The sequence below is a fragment of the Stegodyphus dumicola genome, chromosome 9 (genome assembly GCF_044657685.1).
Source record: "Stegodyphus dumicola isolate Sdum_Otavi_A_Nest chromosome 9, ASM4465768v1".
Taxonomy (NCBI): Eukaryota; Metazoa; Arthropoda; class Arachnida; order Araneae; family Eresidae; genus Stegodyphus; species Stegodyphus dumicola.
The window spans coordinates 6,748,746-6,769,101 of record NC_140776.1 but is presented as its reverse complement, the minus strand read 5'-3'; the positions used below and the strand labels follow the sequence as shown (position 1 = coordinate 6,769,101).

Genomic DNA, 20,356 nt, shown 5'->3' with positions numbered 1-20,356 from the left:
TGGCATTGCATTTTACTGTCCCTATTGTTTGCATCGATTTTCGATGCAAAATATTCTATCATGTGTTATACAAAACTGTCAGACTCATGGCCTTCAAAAGAAGAAAAATGTTGCTAACATGAATAAACTGAAAGTATCTTTTGTTATACACGCGGATTTTAAATAGCTCACCCCCCAAGCTTCACACATGCATAAACGGTCCGAAAACTTTTCATTCAACAATTATGTCTCAGCATATTCGATGTAGGTATTCTGTTTTGTTGACTTGAGAAAGTTAAAAGAAGGTATAGTTTATATAGAAGGTGATGTTTTTGATCTCTTCCTTCAAGATACACTTATAGAAGAGTAATTAATATTTTAAATAATAAAAGACCGATGGAAATATTTTCCTAAAAGGAAGCTCTTTTTTGGCAATTTAAAGTTTGCCATACAGTGGAAGGGGAAGTGAAGTCAGTTCAAGTCAGTACTGAAGCAGGTCAGGAGGAAATAAAAAGAAAATTACTGGCATAATAGAAAACAAGTTTGAAGCTATGGAAAGCAGAATAGATACGGTTTGAGTACAAACTTGGAAAAGTTAAAGGAACAGTTTCTGCTGCCAACAGCAAATTGGAGAAAGAATTTCTGCCATTGAACAGCAAATTCATTTGTTTTAATTACTTTTTATTTCTTTAATTACGTTTCCCTATATCAACCAGAATACCACATCTTTTTCCATTCAACTTCTCTTGTCCTCTGCTTCAAGTCTCACATGCTGAAATAACAAATTTTAATTAAACTAATTAATTCTCATTTCTCTGATTTCGGACTCCTCTTGAAATTGAAACTGAGAGAAAACGGTGTAGCACCAGGGTGCCTGAGTTAAACAAAAAATCACGAACTTAGATATATTAAAATTAAAGATAACTAAGTTAAATAATTAAACAAGAACAATTTGTAAAGAAATTAAAAAAGCATTAAAGTTAAGGAAAAAATTTTTGAATAGTAAGGTAACTAAAAGAACGGAAAAGCTGTTAGCTTGAGAGCCTTGGAATTGGCGAGTCACAAAAAATAACCGTATTTAGCCCCTTGCCGCACATTCTATTAAGTTCTGGATGTCTTGTAGACTGGATTTCGCTTTATCCATGAAGTTTGCACTCTGCAAAAACCTAAAAATTTCAAAAACAGTTTTTAAGAGTTCTTGAACTTTGGGACCAAATATCCACGAGAGTATCTCCAGTATAGTACTGGGGGTAGATCGGAGTTTTCCTTTGGCTTTATCTCCGCTCGCTTGGTTTTTGCACAGGCCGATGTTTTGCTTCAGAGAGTTCCGGGAAATTTTCAAGTGACGCTTCTGGGGCTGATAATCACCGTGGCTTCTGTTGCTTCCTCTGCTGATATCTTGCTTTGTAGACCTCATAACCATGGAAGTTACTAGCATGTTCCCCACCGCAAAAAAATACAGCAGGGTTTGTCCTCTGGTTTCTTGCGACACATATTACAGCGATGCGGGCCTCCGCACTTAACACACCGTTCTGGATTATTACACAGATGCTGTGAATGTCCGTACGACTGGCAGCGAAAGCACTGCGTTGGCCGCTTCCTAGGATTATATTTTTCGACCCTAACTTCAAAGCTAAACATGTTGTTGAGGGGAAATATCTGGTTGCCCTCGACATTCCGTTTCAATTCGAGAAAAAAATATAGGCATTCTTTCCTTTACTCCTTTTCTGGATCTAACGAATTGCTTGACCTTAACCACAGGGAACATTCTACGCACAAGATGGCTGTGGATCGCCTCTTCTTTCACGGATGAGGATAAGTTCTTCAGGACCGCACGTATATTCCTTTCACTTTGAAGTTGATACGTGTGAAAAGCTATCAACTTGCCTCTTAATGCTTTCGTGGCATTTCTGTCGTCAGTTTCGTTCTAAATCGTAAACTTCTATTTTTCACACTAGAGTCATATGCCTCCGTACAATGCTTCTGCAAGATTTCATCCACTTCCATCCAATCAGTAACGTCACTTGGGAAAACTAGGGGAGGGGGATGTCTCCACTGCACGCCCTCGCCGTTCTCAGGATCTTCTTCTACCAGCGTTTGGAATTTGTTCGCTTGAGTAATGTCCATAGGTTCAGGAATAACTGGCTGTTTGGCTGCTTCTATTCAATGTCAATATTTAGCTTTTCCAACTCCTCAGTGGTAATCTTAATTCCACTTAGGTTCCAGTTTATTTATATTCAGTAAGCTTTATGTGTCTTACCAGGCAACTGTATTGCTATTGACACGAATATTGTACAAAGATGGATGATTTTAGCGCAACTGTATGTGAAATTGTTGTGTATTTCTCCATAATGTAACAGGGCCAAGCCCATTCAAAATTGAGTAAATCGACATCTCGCCAAGCTGGCAACTATTTTGGATACTAAATTTTGTCTCCAAATTTGGCAAGAAATCGCCAAATTCACCAATTTTACAGACCATTTTGCGGCATTTTGGTCCGGTCCCTGTATCACGAATACAAGAATTGTAATTGAATAAATGTAATTAAAGACTATATTAATTCGATCATCATATTGCCACTAATTTTGAGAAGCAGACAGTACTAGAAATATCTCGAAGCCCGAGTGAAAATTATATAAGAATGCAGAAAGCATCTGCTCTCAGATATTGTTGTTGTTGTTGCGAGTAGATAGTTCAGCTTGAGTTCGGAGTTCTGAGAAATCCCCGGGTAGCTTTCTCTTTAGATGTGCTTTGCATTGCGCTGTGTTTAACGTTCTTAGTAGTCGGAACGGTAACTATTAATTGTATTCTGTGATACTATTAACACTTGTACGAGTATTTCTATGGAAAATTCCAGACAACCTATCTTCGGAGCTGTGTGCTTTCAATCTAATAGGAACCCATACGCACGTAACACTTTTGTGTGTTCAGGTGTCGGTTTTTGGAGTGGGGTTGAATGTCGAAAGAGAGAGCGATGGTGAGCAGCCAAGATAGCTGGTGGCCACTTTTGCTGCATTCCTACCAAAAAATGGAAGGGTCCGTCAAATCCGTCAAAGTAGAGATGAAAGCATGACAGGAATCCGTTAACGACGAGAAGAAAGCTGTTAAAGAGGCGATGTTAGCGCGTCAAGAAAGGATGGAAGGATCCGTCAAATCCGTCCAAAGTACAGATGAAAGCATGACAGAAATCCGTTAAAGACGAGAAGAAAGCTTTTAAAGAAGCGACCAAGCAATATGGCTTCCTTTCAGGTTGCTCAACCACACATGCCCTTCAACGAATATATGACGAAGTCCAGCTTAATCGCTCACAGGATCTCCAGACTGCATTCATCTAAGTAGACCTCCAGAGCGCTTTCGACACCCTCTGGTGGTCCGCCATCAAGCAGGCCCTCAGAGAGGCGCAATGCCCGGAGAACATCTACCAAGTCTTTGACAGTTATCTCACAGATAGGCAATTACTTATAGCGAGCGATAATGGCATTGTTACTAAGACCCAAGTCAGAGGTTGCCCACAAGGATTCTGTGCAGGGCCCTTGCTCTGGAACTTGACTTTCAACAAAATCCTCGAAGCGACGTGGCCTGACTACACCACTATCACTGCATATGCTGATGACGCGGCTATCCTTGTTAAAGGTCGCACCCAAGACGAAATTGAAGCCAGTGGCAGCAAGGCGTGCGCCAAGTTTGCAAGCCTATGCGAAGACCTTAAGCTGAAGATTTCTATCACCAAGTCTCCTGCACTCCTCATCCCGAGACCGGGCACGAGGCCTTTACGTCGTCCCTGTATCCGATTACTTGGCCGCAACATTAAATTCACGGATACACAGAAGTATCTACGAGTGGTCTGGGACTCTGACCTAACATGGGTGCCATATTTGCATCAACAGATAGAAAAAACCTCTGCTATAGCCAGATTGACGCGGAAATTTCAAGGAAGGAATTGGCGACTAAATCCCCACATTCAGAAAGTGCTTTATAGTACGCTGGCGGAAAAGATTGCTTTGTACACAGCTGCAATCTGGGCTCAACCGATGACAACGAGGAAACTCAAGCAAATGGAACATCACTCCAACGCCCTTTTGTCATAAGCATCTGCAGGGCATACTGCACAACAGCCACGAGCTCCTCCCTTACTCTAGCAGGTATAGTCCCTCTACACATCCAGGCCGAGCTAGAGGCAACATATACAAGAGTCCTTCACCTGAGGAAAGACGCCTCCTTCGCAGGTACTCTCTACAGTCCAGCACTTTATGAGCACCCCAAGACACCGCTGCACACACATCCAGCGCATAAAGGACTAGGGGTCCACAGATCTGACCCACATCACGCAACAGCCTAACCAGGAAATACAGCACATAAGCAACCATACACTTTAAACTGATGGTTCTGAACATGCTGAAGGCGTTGGTAGTGCTTTCCTCTACTGTTGGCAAGACCAAAAATTACATCATTGGGAAGGCCACCTAGGTGACAGCAATAGCGTTTTCAGGCCGAAGTGATAGCAATTACAGCTGCTGTTGAATATCTAATAAGCCGGAAAATCTCAAAAGCTTATCTCTATACGGATAGTATGTCTGTCTTGCTGGCCCTAGGCAAACACAATCATGTTGATCATCCGCCTTCAACAACTCTTAAAAGATAACCCACAGATACACGTGGACATAACGTGGGTGAAGGCTCACGAGGGCAATGCAGGTAATGAGGCAGCGGACGTGCTCGCCAAAGAGGCAGCCTCAAACATCAACACACGTCCCATCGCTGTTCCAGCGCCACCCTCCCATCTTAAAAGACTGCTGAAAGGCGCAGCAGTCCACTGGTGGCAAAGAGTATGGGAACATGGAAAACACAGGAAGAAGAGTGTATGGCTTTCTACCGATGGGGACAACGGAGAGATTTGTAGCAATCGCTCTACTTACTAATTTTGTAACTGCGCACGGTCCCTTCCCAGACTACTTCAACAGGCGCACTATTTCTAACACGGATCACTGTATATGCGGGGGAGAGGGGACAGCCGATCATTATATCTTCGGGTGCCCACTCACAGAACAGTACCATTTCCCGGAACCCACGAATATACCAGCCTTCCACAAGTTCATGCTTAAAAATAAAGCGGCAATCAACAGTGTGCAAAATCGTTAACACCATTAAGGCCTATGGCCAAGACTTTGCCTCCCATTATAAAACAGCGCTATTCATAATGGTATAAGTGACTGCAATCTGCCTCAACAAACTGTGCAACAACACATGCTGCCTACTGTATACCGCCAGTGTTTCACTTGTGGGTATAGCGTAAATTCTGCGCAATGTACCGAAGTGCTAAAATGTGCCTAGTACTACCACTATAACTATGTACCTTTGCATAATGTTATGAATACATTACTGCACAATATAGCATTCTGTACGAGTAAACATATTGTATGAATAATGTAGTGTATCTAACATTCCGTATGAATAACATAGTGTATAATGAGACGAATATTTGTTCCGCATGTTAAATGTAATGTGCCTAGGTGCGTTCATGTTAAACATAGTGCGTTTTGATTCCCCCGTGCTCTCATGTATTTTTCTTTTTCTTATATAAGTAGTTTTATGCGTTTAATGTAATGTGTGTGTTTAACGTCATGTTTATATATGTTGTATGCTGCTGAATGTCGTATTGTGTGTACTTTGTATCGTGTACTGTTATGTTTTGTATGTTTTGCGTTGAACTGTGTTTACTCTATGTATATTTATTTGTCATGTCTTTCAAATGTGTGTGCTTAAGCTGCATGTATGACTTACCATTCAGATGCCAAATCGTATATCTACCAAGTATCCATTGTACACTTATGTATCCATTGTACACACACACGCCCTGTTTGGCCACGTGAACAAACTCATTTTAATATCTCAATAAACTCCCGGGGAGGGCCTCTTGCGGTTCCAGGTAGTTGTTGCCTCTAGGTAGGGGAGGGCGTGAGACACATGCCTGTTTAGCTCTGTTAAACTTCAGGCGTCTCCGTCCTCCGTCACCTGCCACCTGTTAAAGAAGCGATGTTAGCGGGTCAAGAAAAGGATGAAAGGGTTCGTCAAATCCGTCAAAGTAGAGATGAAAGCATGACAAAAATCCGTTAAAGACGAGAAAAATCTGTTAAAGAAAAGATGTTAGCGAGTCAAGAATGATGGCAGGGACAGCCAAATCAGTTCAAGAAAAGACTGAAGGAGGTCAAGAGGAAATGAAAAGAGAAGTTACTGCTATAACAGAATGCAAAATTCAAACTATGGAAGACAGAACAGACACGGTTGAAAACAAAGTTGGAGAAACTGAAGAAAGATTATCCGTCGTCCATTAGTTTTGGACACTAAATGTTTTTCGCCAAATTTGGCAAAAAAAGTCTCCAAAAGGGAACTCTGAAGTGTGAATACTACAAGTAATTGTGCTCTGTGATACTGCGAAGAATTGTACCAGTATTTTTGTGGAAAGTTCCGGAACTTTGAAGGGTTTCTTTCATTCAAATAATTTTAGCGTACTTTCGAACCCGTACGCAAGCAACAATATTAAAATTTTATTCATTATAATCAGCACATTAAATGAGGGAATTTTTCGCGAAATCAAATTTAAAATATGGAAGACAGTGAGTTATTTTACACGAGAACCGAGTGTAGATGTCACATCACAGAGGTATCAGATATTTTACAATATACACAGGATGGACAATTTTTTATACTAGCTGGTGTATTTTGCACGTGAAAGTAAATATTAGCCAATATGCCTTAGAACGTCTTCCAAAAAGACATACTTTTTTAGGCAAACAGCCCTCGTTATATACAATTTATATGCAAATTCATATAATTTTATTCATAACGTTTATTTATTTCTCCTCGATAAAGGATTATTCCTCCTCGATATTTTAAACAGTGTGATGTATTAAAATAAAACGTATGAGAAACTTAATTCGTATGTTTTAGCCTTTAATTTGAACATAGATTAGTTTAAAATTTTACTCGGAAAATTTGTCTTTGAAAAATTGGCACGAATCAATAGGGTGATACAGATGTTTATCTGTAAAAAGAAGAATTTCAACCGAGTGCTTTATTTTATCAATTGCTGTCTTAGACATTTCGTAGTTGATTCGTAAATTTCAAACACATTATTATATAACATCACCGTTATTAACATATTGTTACGAAATGTACAGGCGCGGTAAGATGGCTTCCACGCAAAGCAGTTTTAGGGTTGCCATAAAATAACAAAAAAAGGGCAGGTTTGCCACATTCGGCGAAAAATCGCCTATTTGGCGACAAAACTGGCGATATGCCATGGACGGATGGAGAACCTTGTGGAACGAATTCTTACCGGTTTAGCCCAGAATGTTCTCGAACACAAGCCGAAAGCTATATAAACCCTGCTGGCCTGCAGTCAGTGAGAGTGTGCCTCGTCGAGATGGCGAGAGTGTGTGCCTCGCATAGATTGCGAGATAGTCAGTATCGACTTGGTGTCTCGTCTAGCGAGAGCGTGTTGAGCTCCGGAAAAGACTGAACCGAAGAGTCGGGAGCCGTGCTCTGTGTGTCGTCGAGTGCAACACGAGTTGTAGCGTGGAGAGTCTCGAGAGTACGTGGAGTTCTGAGAACGACCAAGCAGAGTCGGCAGCTGTACTCTGGTGCTTTTGCAGTAAAGCTGTCTCCACCGTGATAGCTTGATAACCTAAAAGCTGTGTCGTTGATCGTGTCAGCATGTTGATAACACTCTGACTATAGTTTGACGACTGTAAACGAGATTTTGGAGCTGTCCTGATTAGTACTGGCTAATAAAGTGTCTTTTGATATTTCATCAAGTAGTATTGTCATTATTCACTCCAAATCTACGAACCCCGTACGTAACAACTGGTGTCAGGAGTCGGGAGCTGTGCTCTGTGTGTCGTCGAGTGCATTGCGAGATGTAGCGTGGAGAGTCTCGAGATTGCGTGGGGTTCCGAGAACGACCGAACAGAGTTGGGAGCTGTACTCTGGTGGTTTGCAGTGAAGCTTTTTGCAACGTGATAGCCTGATAGCCTGAAGGCTGTGTCGCTGATTGTTCCAGCGAGTGTATAGTAGATCTTCAACGACTGTAAACGTGTTTTGGAGCTATCCTGATTAATATTGGTAAATAAAGTGTGTTTCGATACTTCATCAAGTGTCGTCGTTATTCACTCCAAATCTACAAACCCCGTAACAATATTATTATATAACTTCAATTTTTATGTTTTTGTACTTAAAAAATTTTACTCGGAAAATTTGTCTGAAAAATTGGCATAAATCAATAGGGTGATACAAATGTGCATCTAAAAAAAGAAGAAATTCAATCAAGTGCTTCACTTTGTCAAATTCTGTCTCATAGACGTGTCGCATTGATTCGTAAATTTTAACATATTGCTATATAACATCAACGAATATTATTAACAACCTTTTTGGCTGTAAATATTCACTAGAAGAAAATGCCGGAAACTAAATATTTCCAGAATTTTTTTTATATTTAAAGCTTAAATTTTTCAATACATCATAAGAAGAGATTTTTACCTTCTCTGTGTTTCCTAGGATTGCCGGAGCAGTTGATTTTACTGATATCGACTAGAGTTTTCCCATTAAGAATAGGCAAGGTAAGATAAGTGGTAAGAAAATCTACAGAAGAAGAATTTAGTTGGGTCATCAAATACCTAATCGTCGCATTGAGATTCCAGTCTTTGCTGTTCTCTTGACCACCACTTAAGAGTGCCTATAATGATAAAAGAGCCAGTGACCTTATCGAATCCAGTAGCAAGACTATTTATATTAAGTTTGTAAAAGTAAGTATACATTAATCATTTGATTATAAAATTAATTATAAGTGGCTCTTAATGCAAATGGTAGTTGCTAAATGTACAGAATTTTCTGAATATGGATTACTTTAAAAAAGTTGTCTAGTCTGTAACTAATCCATTGTAAATATCCTTTCATTAAAGAATGCTGTTACAAAAATATCAGTTTACGGATATGTAGGTTACCAGTTTAAACTTGATATCGCATTTTTTTTTTGTTAAAAAAACCGAAATTTGAAAATTATTATCTATTTTGATTGTGAGTTATATATATATATATACTACAACTGCAAGCTATATTTGTAAATAGAAATGAAGCAAAACAGGAAAAGAAGATCAAACATAAAACTATGAGGATGATTTATGTTTTAAAAACAATTTATTCACAATCCAATGTAAATTTTGAGAAATCATACATTGTACACTTTTCCAAGCTCGAATATTGAAAAGTAAATTTATTACTAAGAAACAATTTTTTAATTAATAAATATGCTACGGTTTATGTAGAGGAGCATGTAGTATTTGAAGCTTATAAACTTTCAAAACTGTTGGCTTTTAATACTTTGCAAATTATATGAAATTCTTTTTTTATCAGAATAAAAGAGAAAACTGCACAGAGCAGAGTTTGGAAGACACAGAATTATTTGACGAATTTCGGCCGCACAAAATTTGGCATATACATTATCCATATCACCGTAGTACACAGAGAAGATTAATCTCTTTCAAGGTCACACTTTCTCTTTCGGACACTCGAGAAAGTGACGGATATTATATGTATTCGCCATGGACGTTATAAGAATAACCTTGCGCCATACGACGAACGCGTACAATTCGAAATATTTTCAAAATTAGGTTTTTTTAATTAGTTAATTTATTTTACTGAAAAAAATATAATTTAAGATCACAAATGTTATTAAACATTTCTAAAAAATGTAAAATGAAAAAAAAATTATGGATTTCCCCATATATTCGTTTTTATGATCAAACTACTAATCGTGCATTAAAATTGCATTAATAACTATTTATTCTAAATCTCTTAACATGACATGATTTACAGAATTTTGGGGAATTTCTCAAAAGTCATTTCATTTTTTCGACAACTGCATATCCAATTTTTAAAAAAATTTAAAAAGAAACGTGTCTGCTATAAAATCTTGGCATTTTTACAGGTTATCAAGTATGATTCTTTATCCGTTTTAAAAAGAGTTACAACAATAACTAAACAACTCAGACATTAAGTAAAAAGGGCATTACATATATTATTTTCTGCACTCCTTTCCCCTAATATATTATGCAACGATTTCGTCAGTTCAGAACTTCATGTGGAAGACTATCACTTTGTCCTGCAATATAATATTTCGTGTCTATTGAAAAGGTGTATTTCTTTGATGTGTAGGGTTTATATTTATTTTAACTAACATTTATTTTAACTAACATTTATTTTAAGTTTAAACTATCTTTCCTGTCAAGCCTTACTTTCCCCTGGAACTGCCAATGCCAGAATATGTAAATTTGAGTAGAACGCGCAAGCATTCAAATTATCAGCGGAAGTATTCTGATTTAAATAGAAGGAAACAAGTTCGGTGTGAGAGATTCTCTTACTTAGCGAGCGCGGAGGTAGTTAGCGAGAATTGAAGAACCCCGCGTTGCGGCCTATGTGCTTGGCGGGAAGGAGTGGTCATCGTTCCAGTGAGCTTCAAGTCTGCTGAATTAGCAGCGGTATTGTAAAACGCGGTGAGTTAGTTATTTTAGAGAGCCTCGTAGTTAGAATCTTGTCTTTATTTTCTTTTCAGGTTATTATTTTTATTTGACTGCCAAGTTGGCACCGTCTGTAAGCGTCAAGAGAACGCAATTGTAATTTATTACGTTGAATAAAAAGGGACTTAAACCCTTCACAAGCTTCTATCTTTTATACAAGTTTTCACAGTCACCTCTTGGTTGCGTGCAAGTTGGAGGCTCGCAACGTTATATTGGCGCCCGAACACTTATCGAACTGAAATGGCCGAAAATTGGATGGAAGCCGCTGGACAACACCAAGAAATGACAACTCAGTTGCAAGGATTTGGATACCTGGTCCAGACTTTGAGAGCGTCAATCAAGCCAAACGTCCATTTCGACGGAAAAAATTCGGTGGCGGTATTTCTAGAAGGTCTAGAAAACCACTTTCAGCTCTACCCTGTTCCTGAAAGACAAAAAGTTGCCATCGCCACATCAGCACTAAGAGGACAGGCCGCGCTATGGTGGAAAAATATAGGCAAATTTTTATTAGGCGAATTTGGAAGCCAGACATATACATTTGAAAATTTCAAAAAATCGTTAGTAAAGGCCTTCCCCATAGTGAAAGATCGCGCACGGCTGGAAGCCGAACTATATAGTTTCTATCAACGGGATATAGCAGAATTGACGGACTTTATTCTACGAAACATTAAGCTAACGGATATGCTGTATGGGAAGAAACCCGATGCGGAGATTATTGAAATAATCTTGCCAAGATTGTTACCCGCTGTTCAAGACTACCTTGAAATTAGAAACCCAAGCACATTTCAGGAACTCTTCGAATTGGCGGTGAAGTTTCAAAATCGCAGAATAGCGGAAAAAGCGAGAGGGGAAACATATTCTCAAAGTACCCGAAGGAAATCTTCAAATGAGGAAACCAGAAATGGAAATCGCTCTTATGGGGGAAAGAACTATCAAGCTAACTCATCGAAACTCGAAGGTCAAAGCCCAAAAAGAAAATTTGAAAATAAACATCCGCGTACCCAGAAGGCACAAATTGAAAGGAAAGCTTTAAACGAGTAGAGGGGCCTGAGAAAGCGAGGGTCCAGACCCCGGAAGTTTTAAAAAAACCCTCAAAAAGACACTTAAATACGGTCATCGTAAAGAACTCACATCTACCAATTATACAAGTCCTGGTTGGCGATGTACCAGTAGAAGCCCTCATCGATACAGGAGCAGAAGGAAATTTTATGAGCGAAACATTCTTCAAAAAGAATTTTTATAGGGTACGATTATTTAAAACCAAAAATACCGAAATTATAGCGGCGCAAGGAAAAACCTGTCACTGCATCGGGAAATTATCATTAAACATACAGGTAAAAGAGGAAAGCCTCAACATATTAATTTTTGTAGTGAAGAATTCGCAAAATCCTCTTATTTTAGGCATGGAGTTTTTAAGGGCCGCGAGGGCCAAACTGAATTTTCAAGACAGTTCTGTTGTGCTAGAGATGGACCAGAGGGTGGTGGAACCTGTGGAACAACCGCAAGTTGACCTTAGCCATTTGAATGACCATGAAAGTCAAACCATCCAGCAAGTGGTGAGTAATTTTTCTAACTTGTTTTCAGAAAAGCCTGGTAGCTGTCAAATAGTTACGCATCAGATACAGTTAACTGCCGAAAAACCTTGTAGGACTAAACCGTATCGTTATGATAAACAAAGACGTAATCATCGAAGAACATATTCAGGAGATGTTAAAGAATAAAATAATAACGCCCATAAATAGTGAGTACGCGAGTCCAGTCGTACTATGTAGGAAAAAGAACGAGTTTCCTCCTTCGGATAAAAGGGCTTGGAGGTTTGCTATCGGTTACAGAAAACTAAATAGTATTACCAAATTCCCAGTTTACCCTTTGCCGGTTATAGAGGAAATTATTAGAAAGATCAAATCTAGAAGATACATGACTACTTTCGACTCAACGTCTGGCTACTATCAAATAGCTATGAAACCCGAAGACATACATAAAACCGCGTTTATAACAAAATCGGGCACTTATGCATTTTTGCGCATGCTTTTTGGGTTGTGTGGCGCCCCATCAACATTCCAGAGAGCTATGGACATTGTTCTAAAGCCTGTCCTAGGAAAATCAACTTTAATCTATCTAGATGATATAATTATAACGAGTAGTACGTTGGAACAACACATTAAAGATCTAGAAGAAGTTTTTAAATTATTAAAAGAGGCCGGTCTTACAATTAACGCCTCAAAATGCAAGTTCGCAACTAAAGAACTTAAATATCTCGGTTATAAAATTTCGCAAAAGGGTATAGAAACGCAAGATTCAAAAATAAAAGCTATTAAGAATTTCCCACCGCCCAACACCGCCAAGAAACTTTCGTCTTTCCTTGGATTATGTTCTTACTATCGATCTTTCATAAAAGATTTCGCTAATATTGTTGAACCACTCTTAGTAATCAAAAGAAAAAAGAGTAAATTTACGTGGACAGCGGAAGCTAACACAGCTTTTGAAAGATTAAAAGAAGCGCTTATTAATGCCCCTGTTTTAAAATTCCCTGAGGGGGACGAAAACCTGGAAATTGCGGCAGATGCGTCAGACTATGCGGTGGGTGCGGTTCTTATGCAAAATAACCATCCGCTGGCATTTTTTAGTAAAACATTGAATCAGACACAAAGGAATTATACACCTACAGAAAGAAAAACATTAGCCGTATTAATGGCTGTACATAAATTTCGAGTTTATTTCGGCAAATCGCCAGTAACAGTCTTTTCGGATCATGCGGCTGTTGGTAGACTTTACTCGGGAAAAAACCTAACGCCCAGGTTAATAAGATGGGCTTTAAAACTCCAAGAATATAATATCACAATAAAATATAAACCGGGTAAGGAAAACAATGTAGCTGACGCACTTTCTCGTATAAAACTGGACGACGAAGGAAATGAACTTAAATGCGCTGTGTTGACTTCAAAAATTTTAGATTCTAGAGATACGGTTATTACTGAACTGAAAGCTGATCCTGAATTTGGAAATATCTATGCTTATTTGAAAGACCCCGAAAGCTTTGAGCACACAGATATCGATGCGATAAGAAATAGAGCAAAAAACTATGAAATAATAGATAATTTATTATTCTATACGAAAACAACAAACGAAAATCTTGAGTATAAGCCAGTCTCGCTTCGATTAAGCATTATGAGGGAGTTGCACGAAAAAAAAAAACAGCGGGCCACCTAGGGGTCAGAAAGACTTTAAAAAGGGTACGCGAGGCGGTATATTTCCCGCAATTATACAAAATAGTAACGGCTTATGTCAGGTCCTGCAATCAATGTCAGTTAATAAATGATATTAATTACAGCCCGGCCGGGTACTTAAATAGCATTCGCGCTACATTTCCGAATGAAATTTTAGGCATAGATCTCCTTGGTCCCTTCCCCCAGAGCGAGTTAAATAAAAATCGTTTTCATTTAGTAATAGTAGATCATTTTTCAAAATGGATAGAAATTGTTCCACTTAAAGGCGCGTCAGCCAAAACAGTCGCAGATGCATTCTTACACAGATACATTTTAAAATACGGTGCACCGATAAAAGTCATTAGCGACAACGGAAAACAATTCATTAGTCAAATATTTGAAAACATATGCAATGGACTTGGCATACGCCATATCAAAATGGTTCCGTATAGACCACAGGCTAGCATAGCAGAAAGAGTTAATAAAAAGATTGTAAAAATAATTCGCAGTTACGTTAGCACACATCACAAGCGCTGGGATGGCTACATAAATGAATTAGCTTATGCTTTAAGAACGGCACATCATGATACTACGGGAAAAACTCCAGCAGAATTATTTTTAGGCAGAAAGTTAATTACGCCTTTAGATAAATTATTCTTTGTGCAACAAAGAGAGCAGGAGTTTAAACAACAAGATGTCAAAAGCTAATTGATCAGGCGCTTAAAACCTCGGATACGGCAAGAAATAGACAGAAAATTTATTATGATAGAAAACGCCGTGAAGCAGATTTTAAAGTTGGGGATAAAGTATTGAAGCGGAAATTTTCTTTATCAAGTGCCCCAGACAATTTTATGGCAAAGCTAGCTCCAAAGTTTGAAGGCCCCTATGTAATTCAGGAAATCAAAGGGGTAGTATTATATCTTAAGAACGACAGAGGGGAAATCTGTAAAGCAAGTCTCGACCAGGTGAAAAAATACTATAATCCAAACGATTTTGAAATCCTTAAAAGTTTCTTGCAGAACTCAAGTCTAAACGAAATAGAAGGTCCAGAGACAACAACTATTCCACCACCCAAGAAACAGAGAACTGAAGAGAGACCTAGCCCTTCTACAACCCGGACGTCGGTATCAAAAAGAAAAAATAATTTTCAAACTCCGGCGTTTAAGAAAAACAAAAATACAGATGAACCGGGTAAAGAAACCGTGGTAAAGACGAAAACACCACCTACAAAGGATGGCAGGAGAAATTACACATCAAGGAGAACGCGCACACGGCTACAGAGTCAGGTGCCAGCAAGGCCGCCGTTCCGGAAACTGAAACGCCAACAGGAGGCACAAAAATACGACGAACAGAAGAAATTCAAGAAGGACTCCAGACCGGAGGACGTCAAGACCAGCCGTCCCAGGCAGAAACGCAAAGGCCAACAACCAGACGATTACTCCTTCAAGAGGCCAGCATGTAGAGGACGCAAAAGAAAGAGCAACGTGGACGACACTCGGAGATCAATAAGGAGAAGATTGACATCCATGAAACCTCTAACTTGGGATCAATTTTGCCAAAAACGGATGACGGAGTTTCAAGCATCGAAAACTCAAAGATAAGTTAAAACCTTCTATAATTTTTTTTCTCTTTTGTTCCGAAATGTTATGCATAAGTACGAAGTTCTATGTTTTGACGAAAGTCAATATGTCTCGGTTGAGACTTAGTTTTGTTTTACTTTATTTAGCTAAGGCAAAAGTATTATTTTCTTTAAGTGTAAAAGCTAAAAACAAGCATTTTCTGTTGGTCGAAAGACTAATTCTGTTATGTTAAAGCCAAAATTTGGCCGAAGATAAAAATAACTTCGTATTCTTGTATTAATAAGAATTTTAGTTTCAGTGCCGCCAGCTTGGCGAAGAATGAGTAAAGTAAAAATTTATTTTCTCTTATTCATTTTATGGTAAATTGTAAAAAGCATATGTATAAAATTTTGTAAATGTATGTAAATACTTGAAGGTTATGTAAAGGTAGAATTTAGTCTAGAAGCATAAAATTGTAGATGCTAAAAGTGAATGCTTAAAAGCAATGAAGTCAAAATTTAAGTAGTAAATTGTAGATAAAGTCATGCTTTAGAGCGAAAGCCTGCATGTTTAAAGATGAATGAGGGGGAAGTTAGAATGAATGTGTTTTGTAGAGTTCTCCACCTACATTTGGATTTTTAAGACTATTAAAGTAGCTCATTGAGTTGTAGAATGTCGAGTAAGGTGTGTCTATTTGGTTGTTGAATTCTAACAAATCATGGTGGTTAGGGGAAGTGTTGTAAGACTAAAACACGAATATTCCCGTTTGACACCACACACGGTGGAGAGCCAGGGTAAAGTTAAATTAATGCTTGAAAAATTGAATGAATGTGAAGTAAGCAATAACTAAGAAAAACGAATCGTTAAAAACAAAAATTTATTGTGTCAAGAAAGTGTAAATTATAACGTATGTAGAAAGATACTGATACTTATTCCTTCCAGATGCTGGAAGGAAAGACCAAGATTGATTGATGAAGTCCAGGAAAAGTTGCTGTAAGAAGAAAGCTTTGTAACGAGTAACAGAATTTTAATATATAATTGTTACATAAGATTTTTTTTGTGTAAACGAGGCTTTCGCCAGTTAGTTCAGAATTAGATAAACTTACAACAGGTCGTTTGTAGGACCTGGTTCCAAGTTTTCCAAATTCTGGCAGCGGCAAATGTAGGGTTTATATTTATTTTAACTAACATTTATTTTAAGTTTAAACTATCTTTCCTGTCAAGCCTTACTTTCCCCTGGAACTGCCAATTCCAGAATATGTAAATTTGAGTAGAACGCGCAAGCATTCAAATTATCAGCGGAAGTATTCTGATTTAAATAGAAGGAAACAAGTTCGGTGTGAGAGATTCTCTTACTTAGCGAGCGCGGAGGTAGTTAGCGAGAATTGAAGAACCCCGCGTTGCGGCCTATGTGCTTGGCGGGAAGGAGTGGTCATCGTTCCAGAGAGCTTCAAGTCTGCTGAATTAGCAGCGGTATTGTGAAACGCGGTGAGTTAGTTATTTTAGAGAGCCTCGTAGTTAGAATCTTGTCTTTATTTTCTTTTCAGGTTATTATTTTTATTTGACTGCCAAGTTGGCACCGTCTGTAAGCGTCAAGAGAACGCAATTGTAATTTATTACGTTGAATAAAAAGGGACTTAAACCCTTCACAAGCTTCTATCTTTTATACAAGTTTTCACAGTCACCTCTTGGTTGCGTGCGAGTTGGAGGCGCGCAACGTTATAGATGAAACAAGTTAAATGATTTCTATTGTTTTTGAATGTTGATACTTACAGCTGGGGATAATTCTTTTTGCTTTTCCAGTATATATGTGCCTTTAAATAATAATTTTATTTCATAGGCACAATACTGATTTAATGTTCTTTACATTAATGTTAATTTCATTTTGCCCTGTGCTTTAAGCGATTGGTTCTAAAGCATTGACTTTTTCCTTAATAATTTAAAATTCTGTTACTTCCCACTTGTAGATATTGAAATAATTTGTCTATTATTGCTTTCTGCAAGCCTTGTACAGTTTTTGGTGCAGAATTTCTCTTGATTTCCTCTTATTTTCAACACCCCCTTTTTCCCCAAAAATGTTTCATTTTAACCGTTATTTTTTAACCAATATTCTATCTTTCAACTGCAGTCGTAGTAACTATATATATCAAGTACAGTGTTCTTCAATAAATCATATTTTGATCGTTCATTTTATTAATTCTGTTATTAAATGTGTTTGTTGGTAAGTTCAATAATTAATAATTATTAAATAGCTTACCTTGAAGTTTCATCGACTTATAGTTACATGGAAATAATTGAATTTGACACAGTAAAAAGACTCAAAGAATTGAATAAGATTTTGACTTTGTCAGTTGTTAGAATGAGTTCATTCTTTCTTAGCATGGAATACTAGTCGTTTGGTTTTATTTAATCTATTGCCACAAACAAACGGCAAAATTAAAAAATACATTACGAATTAAACATCTGGCGCGAGGGTAGCGCCATCTATAAAAAAAGATAAAATAAGACATAAACATTTTTAAAACTGAACAAAATGTAAGATCACATGTCCTTTTTCAGGCTTCGCGTTTTTTTATTTTGGTAAGCGAACTTTTGTAATACTTTATAAATTTTGTGAGATATACTTTAAAAAAAAAAAAAAAAAAAAAAAAAAAAAAAAAAAAAACATATACCTGAGTTACTAAGGCTGTCTGATATACATTTCCGAAGCTACCATCTTGATGTTGCATTGACTTAAATTGCTTGAGGGTTGAATGGTAATTATGAATGATGGAAACATTCCCTTCGCTGTCTAAGGCGATTTTTCGATATTTCATACAAGAAAGAGCCATAGATGCCATAGCTTGGAAATCTGAAATTCAAGTTTGCAAAAAAAGTTAAACAAGCACATATAATGTATTCATGAAGTTAACATAGTTACGAACTTTGTTCTTACATAGGTAGTTTTAGTAGAAATATAGGTAAAATTTTATTTTTCTGTGAAATGTAGCGCGAGACAAATTTTAAAAGAAAGCTGTACCGGAAAAGTAACAATACAGGGTCAAGTGGAATTTAACATTGAGTAAATGGGTATCTCGGTAATTTCACAAGATATCACCAAGCTGACAACAATTTTGGACACTGATTTTAACACCAAATTTGGCGATAAATTGCTGAAAGTCGCGAAATTTGGCGATCACTGGGCGAAATTTTGGTCCGGTCCCGGTATTACCGTATTAAGTATTGTAACTGACCACTATGTTAGCTTTAACCGTAATTCCACCCTCCTATTCCTTTCCAGTAATTTCGAGAAGCAGAAAATACTAGAAATATCTCGAAGGCCGGTTGAAAACTATTTAAGGCCGAAGGAGAGAGCATCTACTCTGAGTTGCTTAGTTGTTGTTGCGAGTTGTAGTTCCGCGTGAACAGAGATAAATCCGAGTTAGCTTTCTCTTTAGATTCGCTTTGCATTGAATTGTGTTTAACGTCCTTGTAGTTTGAAGTGTAACTACGGATTATCGGATTTGTGTTTTCAATCTATTATGAACTCGTCTCACGCAACACATTTTGGTGTCAGCAGTAGGATTGAATGCTGGTGACAAGAGCAATGGATGAGCAACTGAGGCAGCTGGTGACTTCCAAGAAAAAACGGAGGAGGCAGTTAAATACGTCAAAGAAGAGATCAAAGCGGGTCAAGGAAAGATGGAAAGGGCCGTCAACTCCTTCAAAGAAGAGATGAAATCGGACCAAGAATCCGTTAAAGAAAGAGGAGAGCTGGCCAAGAAAAGATTGAAGCAGCTTAAGCAAAAATGAAAAGAGAAATTACCTGCATAATAGAAAACGAATTTTAGGCTATGGAAGAGAGAACAGACGCGGTTGAAATTAAAGTAGAACTTACAGAAGAGAGAGTGTCCGCCGTGTAACAAAAAATCGCTTACAGAGATTCTTCTGTCAAAGAACAAACAGAAGAGACAGTTTCTGCCTTCGAACACGAAACCGATTACAGAGTTTCTGCTGTTACCAAAGACGCTGACACGTTAAAGAAATTCATAGGGATAGCAGGAAGCAATTCGAATAGTTTTAAATTTTTACCCCCCGCTTCCTCGTCTCCCTCTCAGGCTATCGACATATGATGGTAAGACCTCCTGGCAAGTATATAACACACAGATTTCTGTAGTGGTTGAAGCGAAGCTATTGATTTCCAACCAAGGCCTGTCATTTTTCCGATTCTCTGAGAACAGATGCAGCGGATATCCATCAGACGTTTCCCGAAAATGAAAGGCTAGACCAAAGAAAGTCTATGTAAAGAAGGAAAGGCTCCATAGACGTAATGTAAACCAGTTTGTCTTCTACGCCGCTAGAAAGAAGAGGGACAATTCGCCAAGGGATTTGGCGATGGAATCTGTTGGCGAGAATTTCCCCCTTTGTGATTTACCTAGCCGAGATTTTCCACTTCCGCCACGTGTACAGGAAATTGAGGAGTACAGGTCAAGATGAATCATTCTTTGACTTTTCGCGATAATTTAAACTCGAATTTTCGTGTTTTTTTGCTTTACTACTTGAACTTGTATTATCCATATCGCAGTTTGATGTCTGATTTTATATCTTTCAAAATGTAGGAAAAAAATGGAGTCACACAGCTTTAAACTCTTGATAAACTTAACCGTCGAGCCTGTTCGAACTTCGACATCAGATTCGAGCTTTTGCGCATTTTGGCGACAGATATTTCACACATGCGCAGTTGTGTCCCTTTTCGTTCGCAGTTGTCCCTTTTCGTTCCTGCTGCTGCGAAGCTTTCCTTCTTAACAATACATATTCTTTGGCTAGACCTCGAAGCTCTATCTGGGGAGAAATGTTTAAAAGACTACAGGCTTTAATTAAAACACCGTCAACAGAAGCTCACAGAAACACTCAGGAGCTCACAGAAACACTCAGGAGCTCGCTACGGATGTTGAGATGCTGTCTCATCTCGCCTTTTAGAAGTGCCCGAGAGAAACAATTGAAATACTATGCCTTCAGTACTTCATCAATGGCATCCGGGATTCGGAAATACAGAAGGCTC

The 20,356-nt window shown here is 38.2% G+C and overlaps 1 protein-coding gene across 1 annotated transcript in view; it reads right to left on the bottom strand.

The window, feature by feature from the left end:
- LOC146995294 (uncharacterized protein CG3556-like) overlaps window positions 1-20,356 on the bottom strand; it is a 91,902-nt gene that overhangs the window by 14,306 nt on the left and 57,240 nt on the right. The window contains exons 7-8 of the mRNA XM_085823177.1: window positions 17,988-18,166; window positions 8,515-8,710 (exon numbers count right to left, since the gene is read on the bottom strand). Of these exons, the coding sequence (XP_085679303.1) occupies window positions 8,515-8,710; window positions 17,988-18,166 (375 nt within the window). The remainder of the gene's footprint in view (window positions 1-8,514; window positions 8,711-17,987; window positions 18,167-20,356) is intronic.